Source organism: Crocodylus siamensis, chromosome 6 (genome assembly GCF_052110815.1).
Source record: "Crocodylus siamensis isolate JL-2025a chromosome 6, ASM5211081v1, whole genome shotgun sequence".
Taxonomy (NCBI): Eukaryota; Metazoa; Chordata; order Crocodylia; family Crocodylidae; genus Crocodylus; species Crocodylus siamensis.
In genome coordinates, this window is record NC_143400.1 from 58,683,131 (window position 1) to 58,704,861 (window position 21,731).

The 21,731-nt window shown below is 47.1% G+C and overlaps 1 protein-coding gene across 2 annotated transcripts in view; it reads right to left on the bottom strand.

The window, feature by feature from the left end:
- The window catches only part of EPHA4 (EPH receptor A4), a 166,815-nt gene that overhangs the window by 62,118 nt on the left and 82,966 nt on the right, over positions 1-21,731 (bottom strand). For both annotated transcript variants that reach the window (XM_090053410.1, XM_090053411.1), the window contains exon 5: positions 15,018-15,356. In XM_090053410.1, the coding sequence (XP_089909536.1) occupies positions 15,018-15,356 (339 nt within the window). The remainder of the gene's footprint in view (positions 1-15,017; positions 15,357-21,731) is intronic.

A 21,731-nucleotide genomic window follows, 5' to 3' on the forward strand; every position in this document is an offset into this window, starting at 1 on the left:
GGGGAGAAACTGAGCAATTGTTGGCATCCTCCTTCCTGAACTCCTTTACTACCTAGAGTTCGTTGCAGTTCCACAGAAATATTGAGTCATCAGGGGAAATGTCCAGGCCAAGTTCTGGAAATACATTACCCATTTTTGTTACTGCATAAGAATGGATAGGAATCAACTGTAGGGTTATGAATGATTCTGAGGGAGTAGGGGGGGTAGAAGGGGGAGAGGAATGCATGGTCAGCTGCAGTTCTCTGCTTCTGAGATGAAGCAGACTTGAGACAGGCAAACAGACAGCTAGACAGATGGGGGAGACAAAAAGAGAACAAGAGAGAAGGACAGGGAGGCTGAGATCTTTATATGAGAGATCTGTTCTTGAGTCTAGGGATAAAAACATCCATTGTCTGCTATGGTAGGAGGAAAACAGGGTTTTTAAAAATATTTATATAGTATTTCCACCCTAAATGGCATATCCTGTTAACCATCTAACTGTGATGGCCCACTTGAAGAAACACTGAGCCAACAGTAACCTAACAAGATAAATAACAGGCAGTCTGTTTATAGCTGTTCATAAATATCACCTATGTAAGTTCTCCAAAAAAACCTTGCTCTTCATAAATGAAACCAAATAGGACAGAGGGGAAAGGGCAGCATAATATTTGTGGGTTGTTGGTTGTAGCTGTGTTGGTCTGAAAATAAAGACAGGCAGAGTTCTTTGGGTAGATGTGATACCTTTTATTAGACCAACTAAATAGTTGGAAAAAACTGCTCTTTGCAAGCTTTCAGGCAAAAATGCCTTCTTCAGGCATAGAGAGACTCTGCTGGTAGAGTCTCCCTATGCCTGAAGAAAGGTGTTAGTGCAAAAAGTTGAAAAGAACAATTTTCCAGCTATTACTTGATCTAATAAAAGATATCGTATTTACCCAAAGAATATTGCCTGCATAACATTCCTCTATTTAAAATATCTGGGGGTTTGTTTTCCCCACTTCTTGCTCCCCCTTTATTTGAACTCATTTAGCATTAATACAAAAACACTGCCCTTGTTGCACTATACACCCATATAGACAGAGGAGGGGCTGTTTGCAGATGTTAAAAACCAAACCAAACAAAACCATGCCTTACTGGAAGAAGCAGTGTGTTACTTCAACCCAGCTCTGCAGCATCTATATAGGTCAGATACTTCAGCAGGGCTTTTTGGCATTTTTAGCTAAAGCTGATTCAAACAGCTATTAGATAAAAGTGCCAAAAAAACCTACTAAAGCACATGATCTGTACAGGCATCGGTCAAGCTGGATCCAACTAATGCGCTGCCTCTTTGAGGCATGTGCAGGGGTCAGTGTGGGAGCATGCGAGTTTAAAGTAAAGCGCCCTTTTTTCTTTTGTTTTGTTTTGGGTTATTTTTTGGTTTTTTTGGGGGGGGGGGGGGGCTGCTAAAGTCTGCAAGATTTAGCAAATTATAATCATCCAGGAAGATTAACTTGGCTGTCAGGTTTGACACTTAAATAGCTAGGTTATAATCTTTAATAAAAATATAAACTGCACAATGCTGTCTCAATAAAACAAAGGCTTTCTGCTCACCATGAACAAGGTCTCTTTATTGAGAGATTTACTTTTAATTTTGAATAGCTTCACAGCATTATCCTTAAAAAAATGCTCTGAGATTTTCATGCTATTCAGTCAATCTCCTCCTGGTAGGGTTTCTCAATGAAATGAGCCCCTTTTGATATAATATAAGAATTGCCTCTCTTCTACAAGTAGTTTATCTTCCACAAGTAGTTTCAGCTCATTTCTAGAATATAGACAAACTGTGATTTCATTTGGTCAGAAACACAAACAGCAGGCCAAATGCACAACTGGTCTTAGGGACCATAAATGCCAGTATTTTACTGAGCTCATTGCAACGAAGATACCAGCAGTGAGATTCAACAGTGCTGCACTGCATGTTTAACTTCTTTAAAGCAATGTCTTTTTCTAATCTTAAGTGAAAGAAAATAGTCTCTGTCACACTCTCCAATCTTAAAAAAAAATCTTTTTTTTTTTATAATAAACATGCACAAAACTGAGTTGCCAATATCCTTAAACAGTTACAACATTAAAAGTACTCTGATACAATAATTGGCTTACAAACTAAAATTCTGATGGTGCTTGGAAAAAAACTGGCAAGGAAACAGTATTTTAAGGAACTAGGGACTAGGAACAGTACTTTATTCATATCTTCTCTTTTTTGTCCCAATTTCAATGACAAAAATGACATTTATTTAGTTTCATTTAAAAATTCTCCTGAAGTGCTGGACACCAAGAAGGATTACAGCAAAAGTTGTCTATAAACAATAATGGAAAGCAAAGAGATGCGTTTCACTGTCTCAAGTGAGTAGATCAAAATGGCAAGAGCAAACAGAAAGCATCTGTGTCCTTCAGCCATACCTCTCCTGTAAATACAGTACCTGTCTTCAAGCTAGTCTCAATTACAGTAGTAAATACAGTGTGCATGCTGAAAATATTATTGCCAGGAAAACAAGTGAAAGAAGCTGAATTTTTTATTAACTTTGGGAAGTACTAGGGCCTAGGTTATTTTGATTTTTGGTAGGAATGATCCCCAAGTGCCTTCCGTCTGTCTGTCTGTCTTTTCGGAATTCCTGCTCAGAGGCTCTCACGCAGATTATTTTTATATCAGCATTTAAAAATATGCTTTGATATTTCAGGGCACTGTGTTTTTTGTGGTTAGTGATGAAACAATTTTTGAGAAGGGAGTGTGCTTAATCCCTGTACAAAGCACCTGCACTTTGCACCATGGGTGGTGCTCACTTGAGTAATGCATTTTATTTAGGGACAAGTCTCTTACGGGCAGTTTCAGTGAAGTGACACAGAGTTCGCCTGAGCAAGTTGAGGCTTAAACCCAATAGGACTGAACATATGAGTAAAGGATTGTGTTCAAAAAGTGGATCTCTTTTTCTTTCCAGGAGCGCAGACAGCAACAAACTGGTAAGAGGGCATACTTCTCCCTGCCCCATTTTTAATGAGCAAGGATTTATTAGCAAAACAAATCAAGAACATCTTGACATATGAATGAGTCCAAACTCACTTACAGTGGCATAAATCAAGAGAAGCTCCAGTGAAATCCAGCTAGTTACACTAGTACATAAATGGTGAGAGATCAAACACATCGGCTATGGATTTTGTTTCTTTTTACCATGGCAGTGTCATCTTAGAATGAAAGATTACAAAAGATACTGCACAGGAATTTTAGTGGATTCCAGATACCCATTTAAAATGATTAAATTAATAACTACTTGTAAAACCCAAGGGTCCAACCTTGCAAAACTTTACTCAACCAAGAAGTTCCACTGAAATCAATGCAACTATTTTCATATGTAGAAATTACTCAGTAAAGATTTGTAGGTTTGTGCCACAAGTTTCTACTTTTCACAGGGACCTCATAGGAAGTTACATACATGAAATGATGTGAAGTTCAGGGAGAGTGTCGCCTCCAAATTTCTTTTAATTCACACTCCCACACAGTTTTTCCCAGCCCCTTGAAGCATTTGATAGGCTGAGGATGTTTCAGAATAGGAAATGCTGGCAAAAAGCATAAACTTCCTGATGTAAAGAATTGTTACTCATGAATAGCAAACAAAAATCAAATTCTGGTTTTTATATTCAATCTTATTTTGGCTTCTATGTTAAATCATAAAATGGCAGAATTCTCACACAGTAGATACATTTCACCCACTTATGCATGCATGTATGGATCTACTATTCCTCACATGCCAAAAAGTTAAAACTGTTCCTGCAGGTGTTCTCATCTTCTACTTTCACATATTGTAAGGTGGTGCTCTCCAGAAGATACTCCCTAAGGTTCTTCTCACAGTTGCTGATCTGTTTTGACCTTTCTTGGCTGGCCAAATCAATAGCTTGCACTCTAAAATCATAACTTCAGGGAATATAGTCAATTAAAAGGGTCCACAAAAATATTGGACCAAATTTTGAAAGGAACCTCAATAAGGACTCCAAAATTGTGCTTGAAGATTTGCTTAATTCCCCATGTAGTTCTAATGATCTTTCCAAGTAGTACTGCATTTACTCAAATTAGGCATGATTTTTTTCCACCTCCATTGGCATGCAGAAAAAAAGCCCCTGTCCTGTCATCACATACAAAGAAATCTCACTAAATAAATTACCTATTGTTAAACTGCTGTCAGAAGCAGCATGTGCTCAGCAATGGAAACCAACTATGAAGTTGACACCGCAGCCAACACTGAGCATAACTAAAACATATGGCCCTCACTGGGCAAATGTGCTGATGGGAATGCATGTGCATGTGGCCCTGTACTGGGCTTGGGGTTTACTAGCTCCCTTAATCAGTCTTTCACTGTCCTCTTACAGGCTTACAGGCTCTGCTTATCATCCGTATGGGGCAAGCTCCCCACAGGATTCCCTCAGCATAAGCCCGTTGCACTGTCCAAACAAACCACATGTGGTCTTCTCCCAGACCATCCGGTTTACTCAAACCATATATATTCATAGTCTATAGCCGATTCCCAAGAGAAAGGCACTCCAGACAGGGTCCTCAAGCACCGCTGTGGAGACCTGTTGGCTCTCTCCCTCTTTGCTCTCTGTGCCTCCCAGGTTCTCCATCTCTCAGAGACCAGCCCTTGCTCTTGGCTCTTCAATGCCTGCCTGTCTCAGCTCCCAGGCTCTCAGCTCTTGACTGTCTGCCTGTCCCATGCTCCTCTCTCTAGGAACATAACTCTCCCCCTTCCAAAAAGCTTCTCTCTCCTTGGCTTCTTTCCCCAGAAGCCCTTTTAACCTCCTGTGGGTCAGCTTGTTGCTTGGATCAGCTAGCACAGTCCTCCTAGGCATCCTGTAACCAGGTTTTACTGCTTGCAGTTGGGCTGTAGCTATTACCAGTCTGCAGACTGCCACCAGGCTCCTTGAACTGGTAGGCTGCCACAATGCGACAGGCCCTTGAAAAAAAAGCAGGCAGTTGCTCCTGCAGAAGGGAACGAACACTGGACCTGGAGATACTGCAATACCAAGCTGGCATTCAGAGATACCAGAACAAGCTCCAACACCCTCCCCTGTTGCCAAAAATGCTTTAACATCCTCCCATTGGCCAAAAGGCTGAAGAGCAATTAGATGAAAAGCAAGAAACTGGTTCCCCATTGCCACAAAATTGAGGTGACCCTAACACAAGGATAGGTAAAAACAGCCCATCAGACAGGTGAGCCCTACATCACATACATTTTTGGGGATACAGGCCGACTTGGACACGCTCTCAAGGTGTGCTGACCAAAACCTGATGGCCTTCAACGCAGAGAAGTGTAAGGGGCTGCACCTCGGTAGGAAGAACCCTCAACATACTTAAAAGCTCAGCAGTGCTACGCTTGCTAGCGCAACGAACAAAAGAGACTCGGGGGTCCTGATTGACCACAAGATGAATGAGTCACCAATGTGACGCTGTGGCTAGCAAAGCAAACAAAACTCTGGCATGCATGTACCAATGCATCTCAAGCAAAACCAGGAATGTCATCCTCCCACTTTACTTGGCCTTGGTGAGGCCACAGCTTGAGTACTGCATCCAGTTTTGGGCCCCTCACTTCAGGAGGGATGTGGAAAAACTTGAGAGTCCAGAGGACAGTCACATGTATGATCCAAGGTCTGGAAGGCAGACTGTACAAGGAGAGGCTGAGGGATTTGGGACTCTTCAGTCTGGAGATGAGAAGGCTCGGGGGGACTTGGTAGCAGCCTACTATTACATAAGAGGGGTACATCAGGACCTGAGAGAAGAGCTGTTCACCAGAGCTCCACAAGGGATAACAAGGTCTAACAGCCATAAATTCCAGGAAGGCCAATTTAGACTAGACATAAGAAAAAATTTCTTTACAGGGCGAGTGTCCAGGGTCTGGAACAGACTCCTCCCACAGGTGGTGCAAGTACGTAATCTAGACTCTTTTAAGAAAAGATATGGATATTTTTCTTGCTGGGATCACTTGATCCCAGCTGACTTCCTGCCTATGGCAGCAGGGCTGGACTTGATCATTTCATGAGGTCCTTTCCAGTCCCTAATGTCTATGAAAGTCTATGAAATCTATGAAATTTTGAATTCTTCACTCCCTGAGCTGCACCTTTCTTTCTCATTTCCAATGATCCATGTTTCTTCACCAACTTTAAATGCCTGGCAAACATCACCAAATGAGGTCCCAAACAGTTCATCCAGAATCCCTCTGTCACCATATCATATGTGCCAGGCTGAGAGAGGCACATATGACATGGTTCTCCCCTCCGTGAAGGGAAACCAGACTAGGTTGCCCCGCACCTCATTTGCATATGCATTTTTGGAGCATTCCAGGACTCATGGTAAGAACACCTAGTTCCAGTTACAAGTGGGTGGCTAATTAGCACATAGATCCTTTGTGAGGCGGTATTTGGAGTACACACACACACACACAGTGAACAATGCTGAGCAGGGGTTTACCATGGCTTGAAATGCTATCGACTCTGGTGAGGCCCACCCCAATGAAGATTGTGGTAAATCATAAGCCTTTGGCTTTGGACTAATATCACATGTAGTTGCCACCTCTTAAAGGCTCAGATCAAGCAAAGTGGTTTCTTAACCTGGCAGGGGAAATACCATGCATCTGTGTCCAAGAAGGCAGTTTTCCTGAACCACTTCACAGGAGAATAGCTCTTCTGGGATGGTTCAGTACCTGCTGAGGTGCAGCGGCTTTAAGCCCAGTTTATGGAAATGCGATTCTCCTCCCTTGCTTGCTCTGAGGGCCTTATAGCTAAGGGCAAACAAAATCCGGGGTCATCCGAACCCCAAGCTTTGGGCCTGCAAGTAGGATGCTAGCGAAACATGTGAAGCCCCAGGTGCAGGTGAAGGATGCTTGCCAGTAGTACAGCCACTTATGGTTCTGGACTCTTGGATTTGGAATTAATTTTGCCTAATTTGGCCTCAGGTACAAATTGTATATATTAAAAAAAGGGGAGGGGACCCAGGTGTCCAGAAAGAGTGGTCACTCCTTAAGGAGACGATCCTCCAAGCCCAAAGGGAGGTAATCCCAATGAGGATCAAAGGGAGCAGGAGGGCACACAAGCCTCCATGGCTCACCAAAAGCATTCGGGAATGTCTCCTTGCTAAAAGGGAGGCGTACAACCATTGGAAAGAAGGGAACATCACCAGGGATGACTATACTGCAGTCGCTCGGGGATGTAGGGGGGCAGTCAGGAAGGCCAAGGCAGAAATGGAATTAGGGCTAGCTTCCCGGATTAAGGATAATAAGAAGTCCTTCTTCAAATACAAAGGGATTAATTTGGGGCCCCTGCAGGATGCGTTGGGAAATTTGATCGTCACACCAGACAACGAAGCTAACATGTTTAATGATTGCTTTGCCTCCGTCTTCCTAAGTAGGGACCAGAACAGCCACCTCCCTGCAGGGCCCCCCTCGGGCCCCAGGGGAGGCACACCTGGGCCAAGGATTAGTGAGGAACTAGTTAGGGAACTTCTGGAGGGACTGGACGTATTCAAGTCAGCCGGTCCAGATGACCTCCACCCCAAAGTTCTAAAGGAATTGGCTGAGGTCATTGCAGGACCCCTGGCACGGCTTTACGAGCACTTGTGGTGCTCTGGTGTGGTGCCAGAGGACTGGAAGAGGACCAACATGGTTCCCATCTTCAATAAGGGGAAAAAGGAGGACCCGGGAAACTATAGGCCAGTTAGTCTTACCTCAATCCTAGGCAAGCTGTTTGAGAAAATTATGCTGGCACACATCCACAAGGGGCCTGCATGCTTAGGGCCAATCAACACGGGTTCATCAGTGGCAGGCCCTGTCAGACCAACCTGGTGGCCTTTTACGATCAGATCACCAAATCATTAGATGCAGGGGTAGCAGTGGACAGAGCCTTCCTGGACTTCCAGAAGGCTTTTGACACTGTCTCTCACCCCTTTCTCATTAAGAAACTGGGGGGCTGTGGTGTCGTCACCCACACAGTCAAATGGGTCGCCAACTGGATGAAGGGCCGCACCCAGAGGGTGGTAGTGGATGGGTCCTACTCAACCTGGGAGGATGTGAGCAGTGGGATTCTGCAGGGCTTGGTCCTCGGGCCTGCACTGTTCACCATCTTCATTAGTGACTTGCACGAGGGGGTAAAAAACACCCTGTTCAAATCTGCTGATGACACTAAGATGGGGGGATGTGGGTACACTAGCAGGAAGCAACAGGCTACATTTGGACCTAGACAGGTTACAAGGGTGGGCGGATGAGAATAGGATGGGATTCAACACAGACAAGTGCAAAGTGATGCACCTGGGGAGGAATAACCAGCACCATACCTACACGTTGGGGAACTCCCCTCTTGTCAGCACAGAGGCAGAAAAAGATCTTGGAGTCATCACTGACTCCAAGATGAACATGGGCTGGCAGTCTGGGGAGGCAGTCAGGAAGGCCAACTGTACCTTGTCATGCATCCACAGATGCATCTCAAAGAGGGAGAGGTGATCCTCCCCCTCTATGTGGCACTGGTCAGGCCGCAGTTGGAGTACTGCATCCAGTTCTGGGTGCTGCACTTCAAGAGGGATGTGGACAGCATGGAGAGGGTCCAGAAGAGGGCCACTCGCATGATCAGGGGACAGCAGGGCAGGCCCTACGAGGAGAGGCTACAGGACCTGAACCTGTTCAGCCTCCAAAAAAGAAGGCTCAGGGGGGGTTTAGTGGCCTGTTACAAACTAGTCAGGGGGGATCATCAGGCATTGGGGGAGTCCCTGTTCCCCTGAGCACTGCCAGGAGTGACCAGGAATAATGGTCACAAGCTGGCAGAGGGGAGATTTAGGCTTGATATCAGGAGGCACTACTTCACGGTCAGGGCAGCTAGGATCTGGAACCAACTTCCAAGAGAAGTGGTGCTGTCTCCTACCCTGGGGGTTTTCATGAGGAGGGTAGACGAACACCTTGCTGGGGTCGTTTGACCCCAGTACTCTTTCCTGCCATGGCAGGGGGTCGGACTAGATGATCTACTCAGGTCCCTTCCAACCCTAGAAACTATGAAACTATGAAACCTCCCAGCCAAAGTCCTGAGCTTGACCAGGAGTTTGTCCGGGAACTGCCTGAGGCCACATGCTCCAGGACCATGGTTGTCACGATGACTTCAATTACCCGGACATCTCATGGGAGGATCACTCAGGAAAATCCAAGTGGTTGCAAAGCTTCCTCTTGTGTGTAGACGACCTCTACCTGACTCAAGAACTCTATAGACCAAGAGGTAAAGCACTGCTTAACCTGGTACTGGCTACTGGGGATGACCTAATTGATGACCTAGTGACCGATGGGAAGCTGGGTGATTGCGACCACAAGCTGATCACCTTCACCATCCGCCGTAAAGCTGGCAAGTCAGTCAGCAACACTGAAGTCCTTGACTTCAGGAAGGCCAACTTTGACAAGCTCAGGAGGCTTGTCAGTGAGGCCCTAAGGGACCATGACCTCAGGGAGAGGGGTCAAAAAGGGTGGTTGCTTATCAAGGGACAAGCCAAGTCTATTCCATCTTGAAGGAAGGCGGCAAGAGGACACAGCAACCCCCCTGGCTCTCCAGGGACCTGGCAGACCTCCTGAGGCTAAAAAGAAAGGCCTACAAAGGATGGAGGACAGTATTCACCTCCAAGGAGGATTATTCTACACTGGTCCGGTCCTGCAGGGAGCAAACCAGGAAAGCCAAGGCTGCAACTGAACTCCAACTAGCTTTGAGCATCAAAGACAATAAAAAAGTCCTTTTTCAAATATGTGGGAAGCCAGAGGAAAAGCAAGGGCAACACTGGACCCCTGCTGAACCAGATGGGGCAAATAACAACTGGCGCCCAGGAAAAAGCCAACCTATTAAATGGGTACTTTGCATCGGTCTTTCATCAGTCCCATGGGATGCTCATGCCCGCTATGGGACAGGGAGGTCTGGGTGAGGGAGATCCCCTGCCCTCCACTAATGTTGACCTCGTGAAGGAACACCTTGAGAAGCTGGATACCTTGAAGTCAACCGGCCCTGACAATCTACACCCCAGGGTACTCAAGGAACTGGTGAGCATCATAGCCCAGCCCCTGGCATGGATCTTTGAAAACTCCTGGCGCTCTGGTGTAGTGCCCGAAGACTGGAGGGCAGGGAGCAGCTGCAAGCAGACCTGGACAGGTTAGACAAGTGGGCAGAAAACAACAGAATGCAGTTCAACAAGGAGAAATGCAAAGTGCTGCATCTAGGGAGGAAAAATGTCCAGCACACCTACAGCCTAGGAAATGACCTGCTGGGTGGCATGGAAGTGGAAAGGGATCTTGGAGTCCTAGTGGACTCCAAGATGAACATGAGTCGGCAGTGTGACGAAACCATCAGAAAAGCCAATGGCACTTTATCGTGCATCAGCAGATGCATGACAAATAGGTCCAAGGAGGTGATACTTCCCCTCTATCGGGCGCTGGTCAGACCGCAGCTGGAGTACTGCGTGCAATTCTGGGCGCCGCACTTCAAGAAGGATGCGGATAACCTGGAGAAGGTCCAGAGAAGGGCCACTCGTATGGTTAAGGGCCTACAGGCCAAGCCCTACGAGGAGAGACTAGAGAAACTGGACCTTTTCAGCCTCCGCAAGAGAAGGTTGAGAGGCGACCTGGTGGCTGCCTATAAGTTCATCAGGGGGGCACAGAAGGGAATTGGTGAGTATTTATTCACCAAGGCGCCCCCGGGGGTTACAAGAAATAATGGCCACAAGCTAGAGGAGAGCAGATTTAGATTGGATATTAGGAGGAACTTCTTCACAGTTCGAGTGGCCAAGGTCTGGAACGGGCTCCCAAGGGAGGTGGTGCTCTGCCCTACCCTGGGGGTATTCAAGAGAAGGTTGGATGTGTATCTAGCTGGGGTAATGTAGGCCCAGCACTCTTTCCTGCTTATGCAGGGGGTCGGACTCGATGATCCATTGAGGTCCCTTCCGACCCTAGCATCTATGAATCTATGAATCTATGGAAGAAGGCCAATGTGGTGCCTATCTTCAAAAAAGGGAAGAAAGTGGATCCGACTAACTATAGACCTATCAGCCAGACTTCTATCCCAGGGAAGATCTTAGAAAAGTTTATTAAAGAGGCCATCCTTAATGGACCGGCCGACGCCAACATCCTAAGGGATAGCCAGGATGGGTTTCTTGCAGGTAGGTCTTGCTTAACCAATCTCATTTCCTTCTACGACCAGATGACCTATCACTGGGACAAGGGAGAAGAGATTGATGTCATAAACCTTGACTTCAAAAAAAGCCTTTGATCTGGTATCCCAGGATCACCTCTTGGCGAAACTGGCCAATTGTGGCTTTGGGTCCACCATGATCTGCTGGCTGGGAAACTGGCTCCGTGGTCAGATCCAGAGGCTAGTAATTGATGAAAGTCACTCATCATGGTGTCCTGTGACCAGTGGGGTCCCCCAAGGCTCTGTCCTTGGACACATATTGTTCAACATCTTCATTAATGATGTGGACATTGGAGTCAGGAGTGGACTGGCCAAGTTCGCTGATGACACCAAACTTTGGGGCAAAGCATCCACGCCAAAGACAGGCAGGTGATCCAGGCTGACCTGGAGAGGCTCAGCAAATGGGCGGACAAGAACCTCATGGTGTTTAACACTGAAAAATGCAAGTTTCTCTACCTTGGGAAAAAAAACCTGCAGCATCCTTATAGGCTCGGCAGTGCTACTCTTCATAGTTAGCACTATGGAAGAAAGAGACTTGGGGGTCATCATTGACCACAAGATGAACATGAGCCTGCAATGCGACGCTGTGGCTAGTAAAGCAAACAAACGCTGGCTTGCATCCATAGATGCTTCTCAAGTAAATCTCAGGATGTCCTTCTCCCCCTGTTCTCAGCCTTGGTGAGACTGCAGCTGGAGTAATGCATCCAGTTTTGGGCTCCACAATTCAAAAAGGATGTGGAGAAGCTTGAGAGAGTCCAGAGAAGAGCCATGCGCATGATCAGAGGAAAGGAAAGCAGACCTTACGATGACAGGCTAAGAGCCATGGAAAAGTGCAGGCTCAGGGGTGATCTGATGGCCACCTATAAGTTTATCGGGGTGACCACCAGGATCTGGGGGAACGTTTGTTCACCAGAGCACCCCAAGGGATGACAAGGTCGAACGGTCACAAACTACTACAAGACCATTTCAGGAAGAATTTCTTTACTGTCCAAGCCCCCAAGGTCTAGAACAGCCTGCCATCGGAGGTGGTTCAAGCACCTACATTGAACACCTTCAAGAGCAAATTGGATGCTTATCTTGCTGGGATCCTATGCCCCCAGCTGGCTTCATGCTCTTTGGGCGGGGGTTTAGACTCAATGATCTTCCGAGGTCCCTTCCAGCCCTAATGTCTATGAAATCTATGAAAACTTGAGGGCATCCAAATCCTAAGCATTTGAAAGCATCTGAAGCCCCAGGCAGGGGCTTGCCAGTAGCAGGGCTGCATATTGTTCTTGAATGACTCACAGATTTGGAAATGATCTGGTTGATTTGACTTGGGGGGACACAAAATTTTCGATTAAAGAAAATGTAGTTTGTACTGCATATAAGTAGGTACGAAAGTGCTGCTGAAAAGCATGTTTATAGAGTACCTGTGCTAAAACTTGTGGTAGTTTCATAAAAAGGTTACATGCATCAATTCTGGATAAATTATGTGAATGGGTACTATATGAAAATTGCTATAGCCATGTTTAATTTTAAAAAGTTACTGTTTTTGCTCCTTGCTTTTATGTGATTAGTGGGAATCCTGGTTTTCCCTCATTAAAAAAAAATCAAATTCTCTAATAAAAATAAACAGCAAATTCTCTGATAAAAACCCCAAATCTATGATTAAAACAAAAGGCAACGATATAAACATGTATCAGTTGAACACTATGTTTTCTTGATATAGTTACATTTCTAAAGCAATTTGGAAGCCTACCAGTGCCTCAATCTCTATAATAAATTCTAAATAGCTATACACTTTGGTATCTGATTTTGAATTTTTTGTCATGGAAAAATCAGAACTCCCCCTGCCCCCTTAGTTCACTAGGACGCAGATCAAGACCCCTCACTTCCAAGCCATGGCCCCCCAAGTCCTGCTGATGCCCCTCACTCCCCACCCCACAGCCCTCCCAGTCCTGCTGGTACCACTTTCCAGCTACCTACAGCCCCTTGTTGCCCCCAGCCCTGCCGGAGGGGACCCCCAGCTGCCAGGGCTGTGGGGCCAGGGAACTTAATCAGAAGGCAGCAGCTGCTGCAGCAGAATGGAATATGGAGCCCCCCCGCCCCCCCCACCCACTCCTGCTTCCGCTCCCAGCCCATTGCGCACACTCCCATGAAGCAAGGGAGAATGATGCCTCCCCAGATCTGTGCACAGGATGGATGCAGCTCGGGGTCCCTGACCTGCTGCCCTGGCCCCTTGGGGACCTCTGCAGTAGGAATGACCTGGCACAGCAGGGCCACATGGGGGAACTCATTGTCACTGTGAGCGTCACGCTGCCCTGGCAAGGTATCCCCTGTCCGTGCAGCAGCAGTGCGGTGCACAACCCTGCACCGCTGCCACTGCGTGGGCAAGAGATGCCTCGCCAGCTCAGCGTGGAGGTCGCAGTGGCAGCAAGCTTCCCTATGTAGCCCTGATGTGCCCTGCCACACCAGCTTTGAAGTCCCTGGAGAGCCTAAGCCCATAGCAGGCAGCCCACCCCGTCCCCATAGTTGTGGGGGGCATGGGTCCCCCCTGCACCCTCTGGGAGTGCATGCAGCAATGCGGAGCTGGCCCACCCCCAAACTGCAGATGAGTCTCCCATGGCCTCGTCCCTCTTCCTGCCAGGGCCCTGTGACCCCAGACCCCAAGCCTCATGTACCATCCAGTTGGGCAGCAGCCGCAGCCCTGCCCCAAATCCTCCCTCCCTATAGAGGTCTCAATCCTTCCCTCCTTCCCACTTACCTGCAGGAGATGCTCTCCAGGCTGCCTGGGGCCATGTGCATACACATGCACATGGTGCCCCCTGCCTGACTGCCCTCCTCCCATTCCCCCCCAGCTCCTTTCAGGCTGGAACTCTGCCAGCCTGCAGAGAGCTCTTTGCAAAAACTGCAAAATCTGCAGGTTTCTCTGTTAAAATGAAAAATCTGTGTTTTTCTTGGGTAACAGAAAACCCAGATCACTGGCAATCAGGGAAAGCAGGGTCTAACAGCAAGGAGAGGGGGAAGGGGATGCCGGGGGAAAAACTGCAAGGGGAGGGGTAGAGAGTAAAACAATACATTTGACCCCCAGTTTATTTTCCCTGCTGTAACAGTGGGAAGGGAACAAATTCAAGGCAAATCTCCAATAATTAGATTCTATACCTGGAAAATTATAACTAAATTTATAAATTTTCCATATATAGAATTTAATTATAAGAGGGTCATCTTATAAATCAGGGTCATCTTTTTGGGTAAATACAGTAATACTACAGTATATACACAACCATACTTCTGCGCATAAATAGTAATCCTAGACTAGCTGTCAAAGGTTATAGGCCCAATCCATTCTCCTCTGGTTCCTGCACAACTCTCAGAAGTACCAGGCAGAAATACAATCTTCTGCTTTGTGAAGTACTACTCGAACTATACATCCCAGGAGATAAAAGTCATTTCAAAAGTATGGTTCTCTCTCCAAGGGTACAGGGACAAAAAGGGGCATGACTTGGTCCTTTTCTGCCAGCAATGTAACAATTGTGACCATTACCATTACAATGAAGAGATGAAGGAGCGGCAACTGTGGGGCACTTAATTGTGCTCTCCCAGTGTAGAGCAGCACTGCATTGCACCCAATGCAAGGCTGTGCCTAAATAGGCAAATCAAACCATTTTCTGTTCGTAGGCTACTCTTAAACATTATCTGTTTAAATAATCTTGAAAGCATGAAACTGACTTGGCTATGTATTTTTCCTGAATGCATTATATTACATTTAGTTTAACTGAAGTCAAAGGATTTCCTCAGAATGGGGGGGGGGGGGGGGGGAAGAGAGTGTAGATGTAGCTTCCTACCTGCTTGGTTGGTTGTCACCGTGACTGAGACAGCCTGGTCCTGGCTGGGATTTTGCTTGGATACTCCATTCACTGCCCAAACTTCAAAGGTGTAGTTAGTGTGTGCCAGAAGGTCAGTAATAGAGACCTTGGTGGTTTTTAAGCCATTCTGCTGGGGGCTGAAGTGCACACCACTGCCACATGACCGACAGCGGTTAAGGTCATTGGCACCACATCTCTTGCACACTACGTTGTAAGAGATGTCTTCACGGCCACCTTTGTTCTGAGGGGGGCTCCACTCCAAGTTCACTGATGTCTCATTGACATTGGAAATCAAGTTCTGGGGAGAAGATGGAGGGCCTAAAAATGAAAGACCATAGCTTATTAGTGGTATGTAGTAATATCTTTTCATTGCATCTCAAAACTGCATCTCCTGAGAGAGGCTGAACACTCACAACTCAATGAAATCAGTGATTCTGGACTGTGTGCACTGAATGAAGGTTAAAGTTTATAGGTAAATAATACTCCTTTCATCAAAGGATCTCATAGAATTTTAAGACACCAGTTAACCAGAATATACTGATTATAACTTTTCACCATATTATTAAGTTTTTCATTATCTACCAATTCTGGCTTCAAACATGCGAACTTCCCTTTATTTCAAATTACCACAGTCTCCCATTACATACAATAAGACTGGTGCCTCAGACATTCCTCAGTCAAAATGGACATCATACCCCAGTATCTTTTGCTTGGGGAAAAATGGATGCCACTGAAGTCAGTCACACTGTACTCAATGGAAAGTGCAACCCCCTGGAAGGGAAACTAGAACTCCAAGAAACTTAAAGAACAGGGAGGAAGAGGGGCATATGAGATGCAGAATAGAGATTTGGTTAGGGTGAAGAACAGAAAACTAAAGAGATGCAGGAGGGAGACTGAAGGAAAGGAAAAAACAAAGAGAGACCACAATGTGTTAGAAACCAAGGGGGAGAAAATATGGGTGAGAGGTAAATAATGAGGAATCTAAATGTAATAAGGAGGGGGATGAGATGGTACATAGGACCTGAAGAAAGAATATGAACGGACAGGAGAACACTAGGTACACCTAAGAATAAGACAGGGAGGATGGAGATGGAAGTGGGATAGGATGTCAGCTCCCCACCAGGGTTAGGGGAAGACAGGTGGAAATCCTACCCTACTAGGACCCATTGTTATTCACTGTTAAGACTATAGACAAAATGTAACTTTTAATCCCTTTAAAAAGGGAAGGAGGCTACCACTCAGGAATCTGCACCAGTAGTTATGATAACTGTTGTATTTGCACATTCAAAAATAAGCTAATGCTGTGAATGAAACAGGGTTAAAGCTGCAATGGTTTTCCTGAATTTGTATGCATGATAAGAGTAGCATCATAACAGCTTGTACAGATATCACTTGGTATCAGTGTCTTTATTGTAGCTGTGTTTTCTAATATAAGCATTTTCCTCCAGCGCCCCAACCCCAGCATTCGAGGGGGGAGAGGGTGGGGGCAGGCAGACGCAGCACAGGGTACCAGAACAGGCCCCCAACGCATGGAGCCAGGCACAAACAGCGCAGTCCAGAGCAGGTAGATGGGCCCCAATCCTAGTGTGTAGGGTCTGATCTAGCAAGAAGATCTGCCCTGCACCACTCTTTTGGACAGCAGGGCCAAAATATTGGGCACCACTGATCTATACCTTCTAAAGCAACCCCCCCCCTCAAACTGCCCAACTTTTAATCATGCAATTTTAAATTGAATCTTGTCATACTTGAGATTAGATTTATGAATGCTTAGATTGGGTAAAGTGTTTTAAAACTTTCCTGGAAGGTAGGTTTTATAAAGTCAATTACAAGGAATACTCTGAAACACTGAAATGCAACCAGGTAGAAGATGGCATCTACACAACATTACACAACATTTTAAGATAGGAAGTAAAGAAGAATATTGTTTCTGAGGCAAATGAAACTGCAGTGTGGAAAAGGGTAGGCAGAATGTAATGATCCAAGTGGGAATCTGACTGGGGGTACTGAAGGCCCTCCTCTTAGGGCTAAGTAATCTTTAATGATCACATGTGGTTAATGTTTCAAATTTGCATTTTACAACCCCCAAAATCTTGGAAAGAAACATTTTCCTAGAAGTTTACAAGGTAACATATGGTTTCTAGAGCTAGTGAAACAACACAGGAAAAAATAAACTCTTTACAAGTTTGTTTGTTTGCAGGTTTCCTAGAGTATGCTATTTCACTGTAATTTCAAATTCAAAACATTTTGATCAGTTCTACAGTTGGCAGGAAAATGGAAGTGCAGGGAAAGTCATAAAAATACTATTCACACTTCACATGTTTTTTAAATGTTTCAATTATTTTGAAATTTGAAAAAAAACATGCTGTAATTACATTAAGTGTATAAATACATTAATTGTAATCTCTTGACTGTCAAAGGTGTGAAAACACCTATTAGGTGATGCCTATGAACTGAATACATATCATGCTGAAGTTCCAGAGAAATATAAACATCATAGAACTGCGAGCAAAAAGCACTGAAGAGATTAAGCTGTTTAAGAGGCCATGAAGGGACAGATTGGATCTCGTTGCACAGACTTATCAGGGGCACCTACCAGAAGCCTCAGCTCTGTAGCATGCTGTGAAGGGAAAACTTTTAGGAACAGTTACATGTAAACCAGTTTAAGTGCTCAGAAACAGCTTTAAACCCATAATAGAACATAAGTTCAGTGCACGTAAACCAGTTTCAAAATGGCCCAAACTGGTTTAAGATAAACCTGGTTGAATGTAGTATCAGATTTAACTGTTTTGGGTCAACCTGGTTTATACAACTTCTGTCCCAGACCTCTTCCTGGCTCAAGTTAAGTCACAGTTCCTCAGCATCCCAGATGCTCTGCAGCCCTGCACAGGGCTGCACTCTCTGCTCCAGAGAGCAGGACTGGCCCAGCCCCCCTGCTCACTAGCTGAAACAGGGACAGAGGCATGGCCCCCTGAGGCAAAGGGAGCAGGCAGGGGATTTATTCCCCGCCCCCTGCTAATGGGGGACTGAGGCCCCTGTCACCCATTTCCCACCTCCCCATTCCAGCAACAGGGCAGGAAGAATGGCCAGAGCCAGCTGACAGGGCCCCTTACCATCCACCTGCCTCACCAGTGGCTGGGGCTGCAGAGCTGAGCCCTGCCAGCCGGCAAGTCCTGCTGAGGGTGGAGGCAGATGGCTGGGCACTGGATTCAGGTCCTTTCTGCAGCTGGGGCCACAGGGGCTGTCATGGAGCCCCAGCTGACTGGGTAGGGCCCCACAGAGCAGCCCAAGGGTCAGCGCCACAACAGTGACAGCTGGAGATGAGAGGCAGAAAAGCCCCCTGCCCCAGGCAGCATGCAGCTGCTTGTGCAGTTGCAACCCCAGGTGCTGCACAGCACAGGGGACACAGCGGTGACAGCTGTCAGGCTCAGGGCCCAGCGGCATCTCCAAACTGGCCCAGGAAGCCTGATCCCCAGCCAGCCCCCACCTGTGCTGCCGGGCTGGGCTGTCACACAGCCACAGTGGCCTAGGAAGGGCCCTGACCGCACGGGCCACCCGGTGGAACCCTACCCAGCCATCTGGGGCACCATGACAGCTCAGCCCAGCTTTGGCACAGGGAGCCGGGAGCAGTCTGGCCATGCTCCCCCATGGCCCCAGTCTGGGCTGCCCCAATGCCTCTGCCCTCAGCAACACCCCCAGGCCAGCTGGGCTCAACCCTGCAGCCCCAGCTACTGTCACAGCCTCAGCCCTGGGCAGATAGCAGGGCCATGCCAGCTGGCTCTGGCCAGGCCCTCCGCTATCTGAGCAAGACCAAGAGGGAAAGCTGGGCAGACCCCAACTGAGGTCCCGTGCCCAGAGACAGGGGAGTTTAATCCCTAACCCCTGTCCCACTTTGCCTAAGGCGCTGACCTGGTCGGTGTCTGGCCTCAGGGACAAGCTTGGCAAGAGCTGCTTCTTCAATCCCCCTCCAGGCACAGCCTGGCTGGGGTCCCTCCAGGCCAGGATGGGGGTTTAAACCCATCCTCAATCATACTTAGCCCCTTACAGGGGCCTGGCCACACCCCCACATCAGCTTCCCTCCAGCCTTGCAGCTGCTGCAAAGGGAGGGGAGGGCTGTTCTAGCACCCCCAGCTTCTAGCCTGAGCTACTGCAGGCATGTGCCTATATTTCCAGAATTAAACATGAATGTCTGTGCACTTGTAAACCTGCAAAAATTGAATCACTTTGGGCTCCAGCTTTTTGAAGATCTATCCCTAGCCCTTATGGCTATAAGTTACCTTTGGGCCCACACAAGAAATGAAGGTAAGTGTCACAAAGAGAAAAGAACTAGTGTTTAACATGAATGGGTTTTTTTATTCTGAGGGTGATAGGATAAAGGAAAAAGATGTATGAATATAACGAGACCCATTATATTTAAGGCTCTTAAAATATGGCAACTTACCACCGTAGCAAGAAAAACCTCTCCTATTCTCACCTCACAGGAATAAATCAATTCATTTATTTGAAAAGAGCCTTCTACTTCATGACCTGAAGTAGACTAACATGTCTTCCGAGCTAGAAGGTCAGGCCACAAAAAACCTGCTCTTCTGTGCAGCACAGTGGAGTTCTCAGGTTGTTACGTTCTGTGTTTCTTTTTTTTTTTTTTCTGTGGCGGAACTTGAAGGCTTCACCCAAGATTACAGCCTTATTGTCCTCAGGTCTGTACACGCACCCATAGTACAGGACATCCTCTGCACTGAAGAGCTTAATTGAGTCCAGTAAAACTAACAGGCAAGGGACTGGAACTAGTTTAGTCTCTGTTGTGCAGATGGAAAACAGAGGTATACAGAAAGGAAGCAAATTGCACAAGGTCAATCAGAAAGTGCGCTGAGATGCAGGAACTGATCTTAGATCTCCTGAGACCCAGACCAGAACCCAAACTTCAAAACCAACTCTCCTCTGTGTAAAATTGAATGAATGAGGCCACATGGAAGGGGAAGTAATCTCCAATAAAATCTAACTGGCATAAATCCACTGGTGAAAATAACCTAAGAATAACAGTAAAGGTGGGACAGTGGAAACAGTGACCACTGTAACCATGAGTCGCAGTAGCATGTATAAAACTATTGCAGACGCACTGAAGTACCCCATGGTTGTCATACACATGAATGACGTGGCCAGGGCCAACCCTGACCACATTATGAAGGATTTCAAGGCTCTGGGCGACAATCTTAAGGAGACGGGGGCGCAGGTGGTATTCTCCTCTCTTCTTCTGGTGAGTAGGCGGGGATGGCGACACGAGGCCTGCACTGGTGAGGTCAGCAGGCGCTTACGCAGTTGGTGCCACCAGGCAGGCCTTGGGTTCTTTGATAACGACCCATGCTTTCGGGCGGGGGGCTTGCTGGGGTGGAATGGGCTTCACCTCTCTCCTAAAGGCAAGCGAGTCTTCTCTTCTCTTCCAGGTTGGCTGATCTTGTATGGCGAGGTTTAAACTAGCATCGCTGGGGGAGGGGGCCGCAGGAAGACGAGGAGATACAACCCGAGCAAGCCAGGTAACAAATGCTATGAGTGCCCAGGTAAGAAACAGGGGTCCAGACAGTCTCCCAAATCGGGGGGTGGCACACGCAGCTAGGCAGGGCCTTAAATGCCTATATGTTGTATATCGTAGTATGGGGAATAAGCAGGAAGAACTTGCCCTCAGAATAGCCAGTTCAAACCCAGACATAATAGGGTTAATATAAACTTGGTGGGATTCATCCCACGACTGGGCAGTTAGCATTAGGGGCTATAGCCTTACAGGTGGGATAGAGAAGGAAAGAAAGGCGGGGGTGTGGTGCTCTATGTCAAGGAGCAATACATATCATCTGCCATCAAAATGGGATCAGAGGAGGGGCAAGCTGAAGTGCTCTGGGTCAAGATACAAGGGGGCCATGGGGAGAGGGATTTAATGGTGGGGGTCTACTACAGACCCCCCAACCACGGCGAGGAGCTGGACCAGGAATTTTCAGGCCAACTTGCAGAGGCACTTAAGGCAAGGGATGTCATTGTCATGGGTGATTTAAATTACCTGGACATCTGCTAGGAGGAACAGTCAGCCAGGTCAAACCATTCCAGGAGGTTCCTGGCCAAGATACAGGACCTCTGCTTAATTCAGGAGGTGCACAGTCCCACCACAGGAAATGCCCTGTTGGACCTGGTCCTGGCCACAGGCGACGACCTGGTAAGGGGCCTCCAGGTTCTTGACCACCTGGGTGATAGCGATCATCGCCTGTTGGAGTTTACCATCCAGCGCAGGGTGTCAAGGGCCAGCAGCAAGGCAGTAGCCCTAGATTTCAAGAGGGCCAACTTCAACGAGTTGAGATTAGTGGGAGAGGCACTGGGGTTCTCAAGGGCAGGGGAACTCAGTGCCCAAGATGAGTGGTCATTCCCTAAGGAGACGATACTCAGGGCCCAAGGGGTGACCATCCCAACAAGCAAGGGGGGCAGGAGTACCCGAAAGCCCCCCTGGCTCAAAGGCATCCAGGAATGCCTGATTACCAAAAAGGCGGCGTACAACTGGTGGAAGGGGGGGTGCTATCTCCAAAGAGGAGTATACCTTCTCTGCTCGGGCCTGTAGGGGGGGGCTCAGGAAAGCTAAGGCGGACATAGAGCTAGGACTTTCGTCCAAAATCAAAAATAACAAAAAGTCCTTTTTCAAATATATAGGGAGAATGAAGA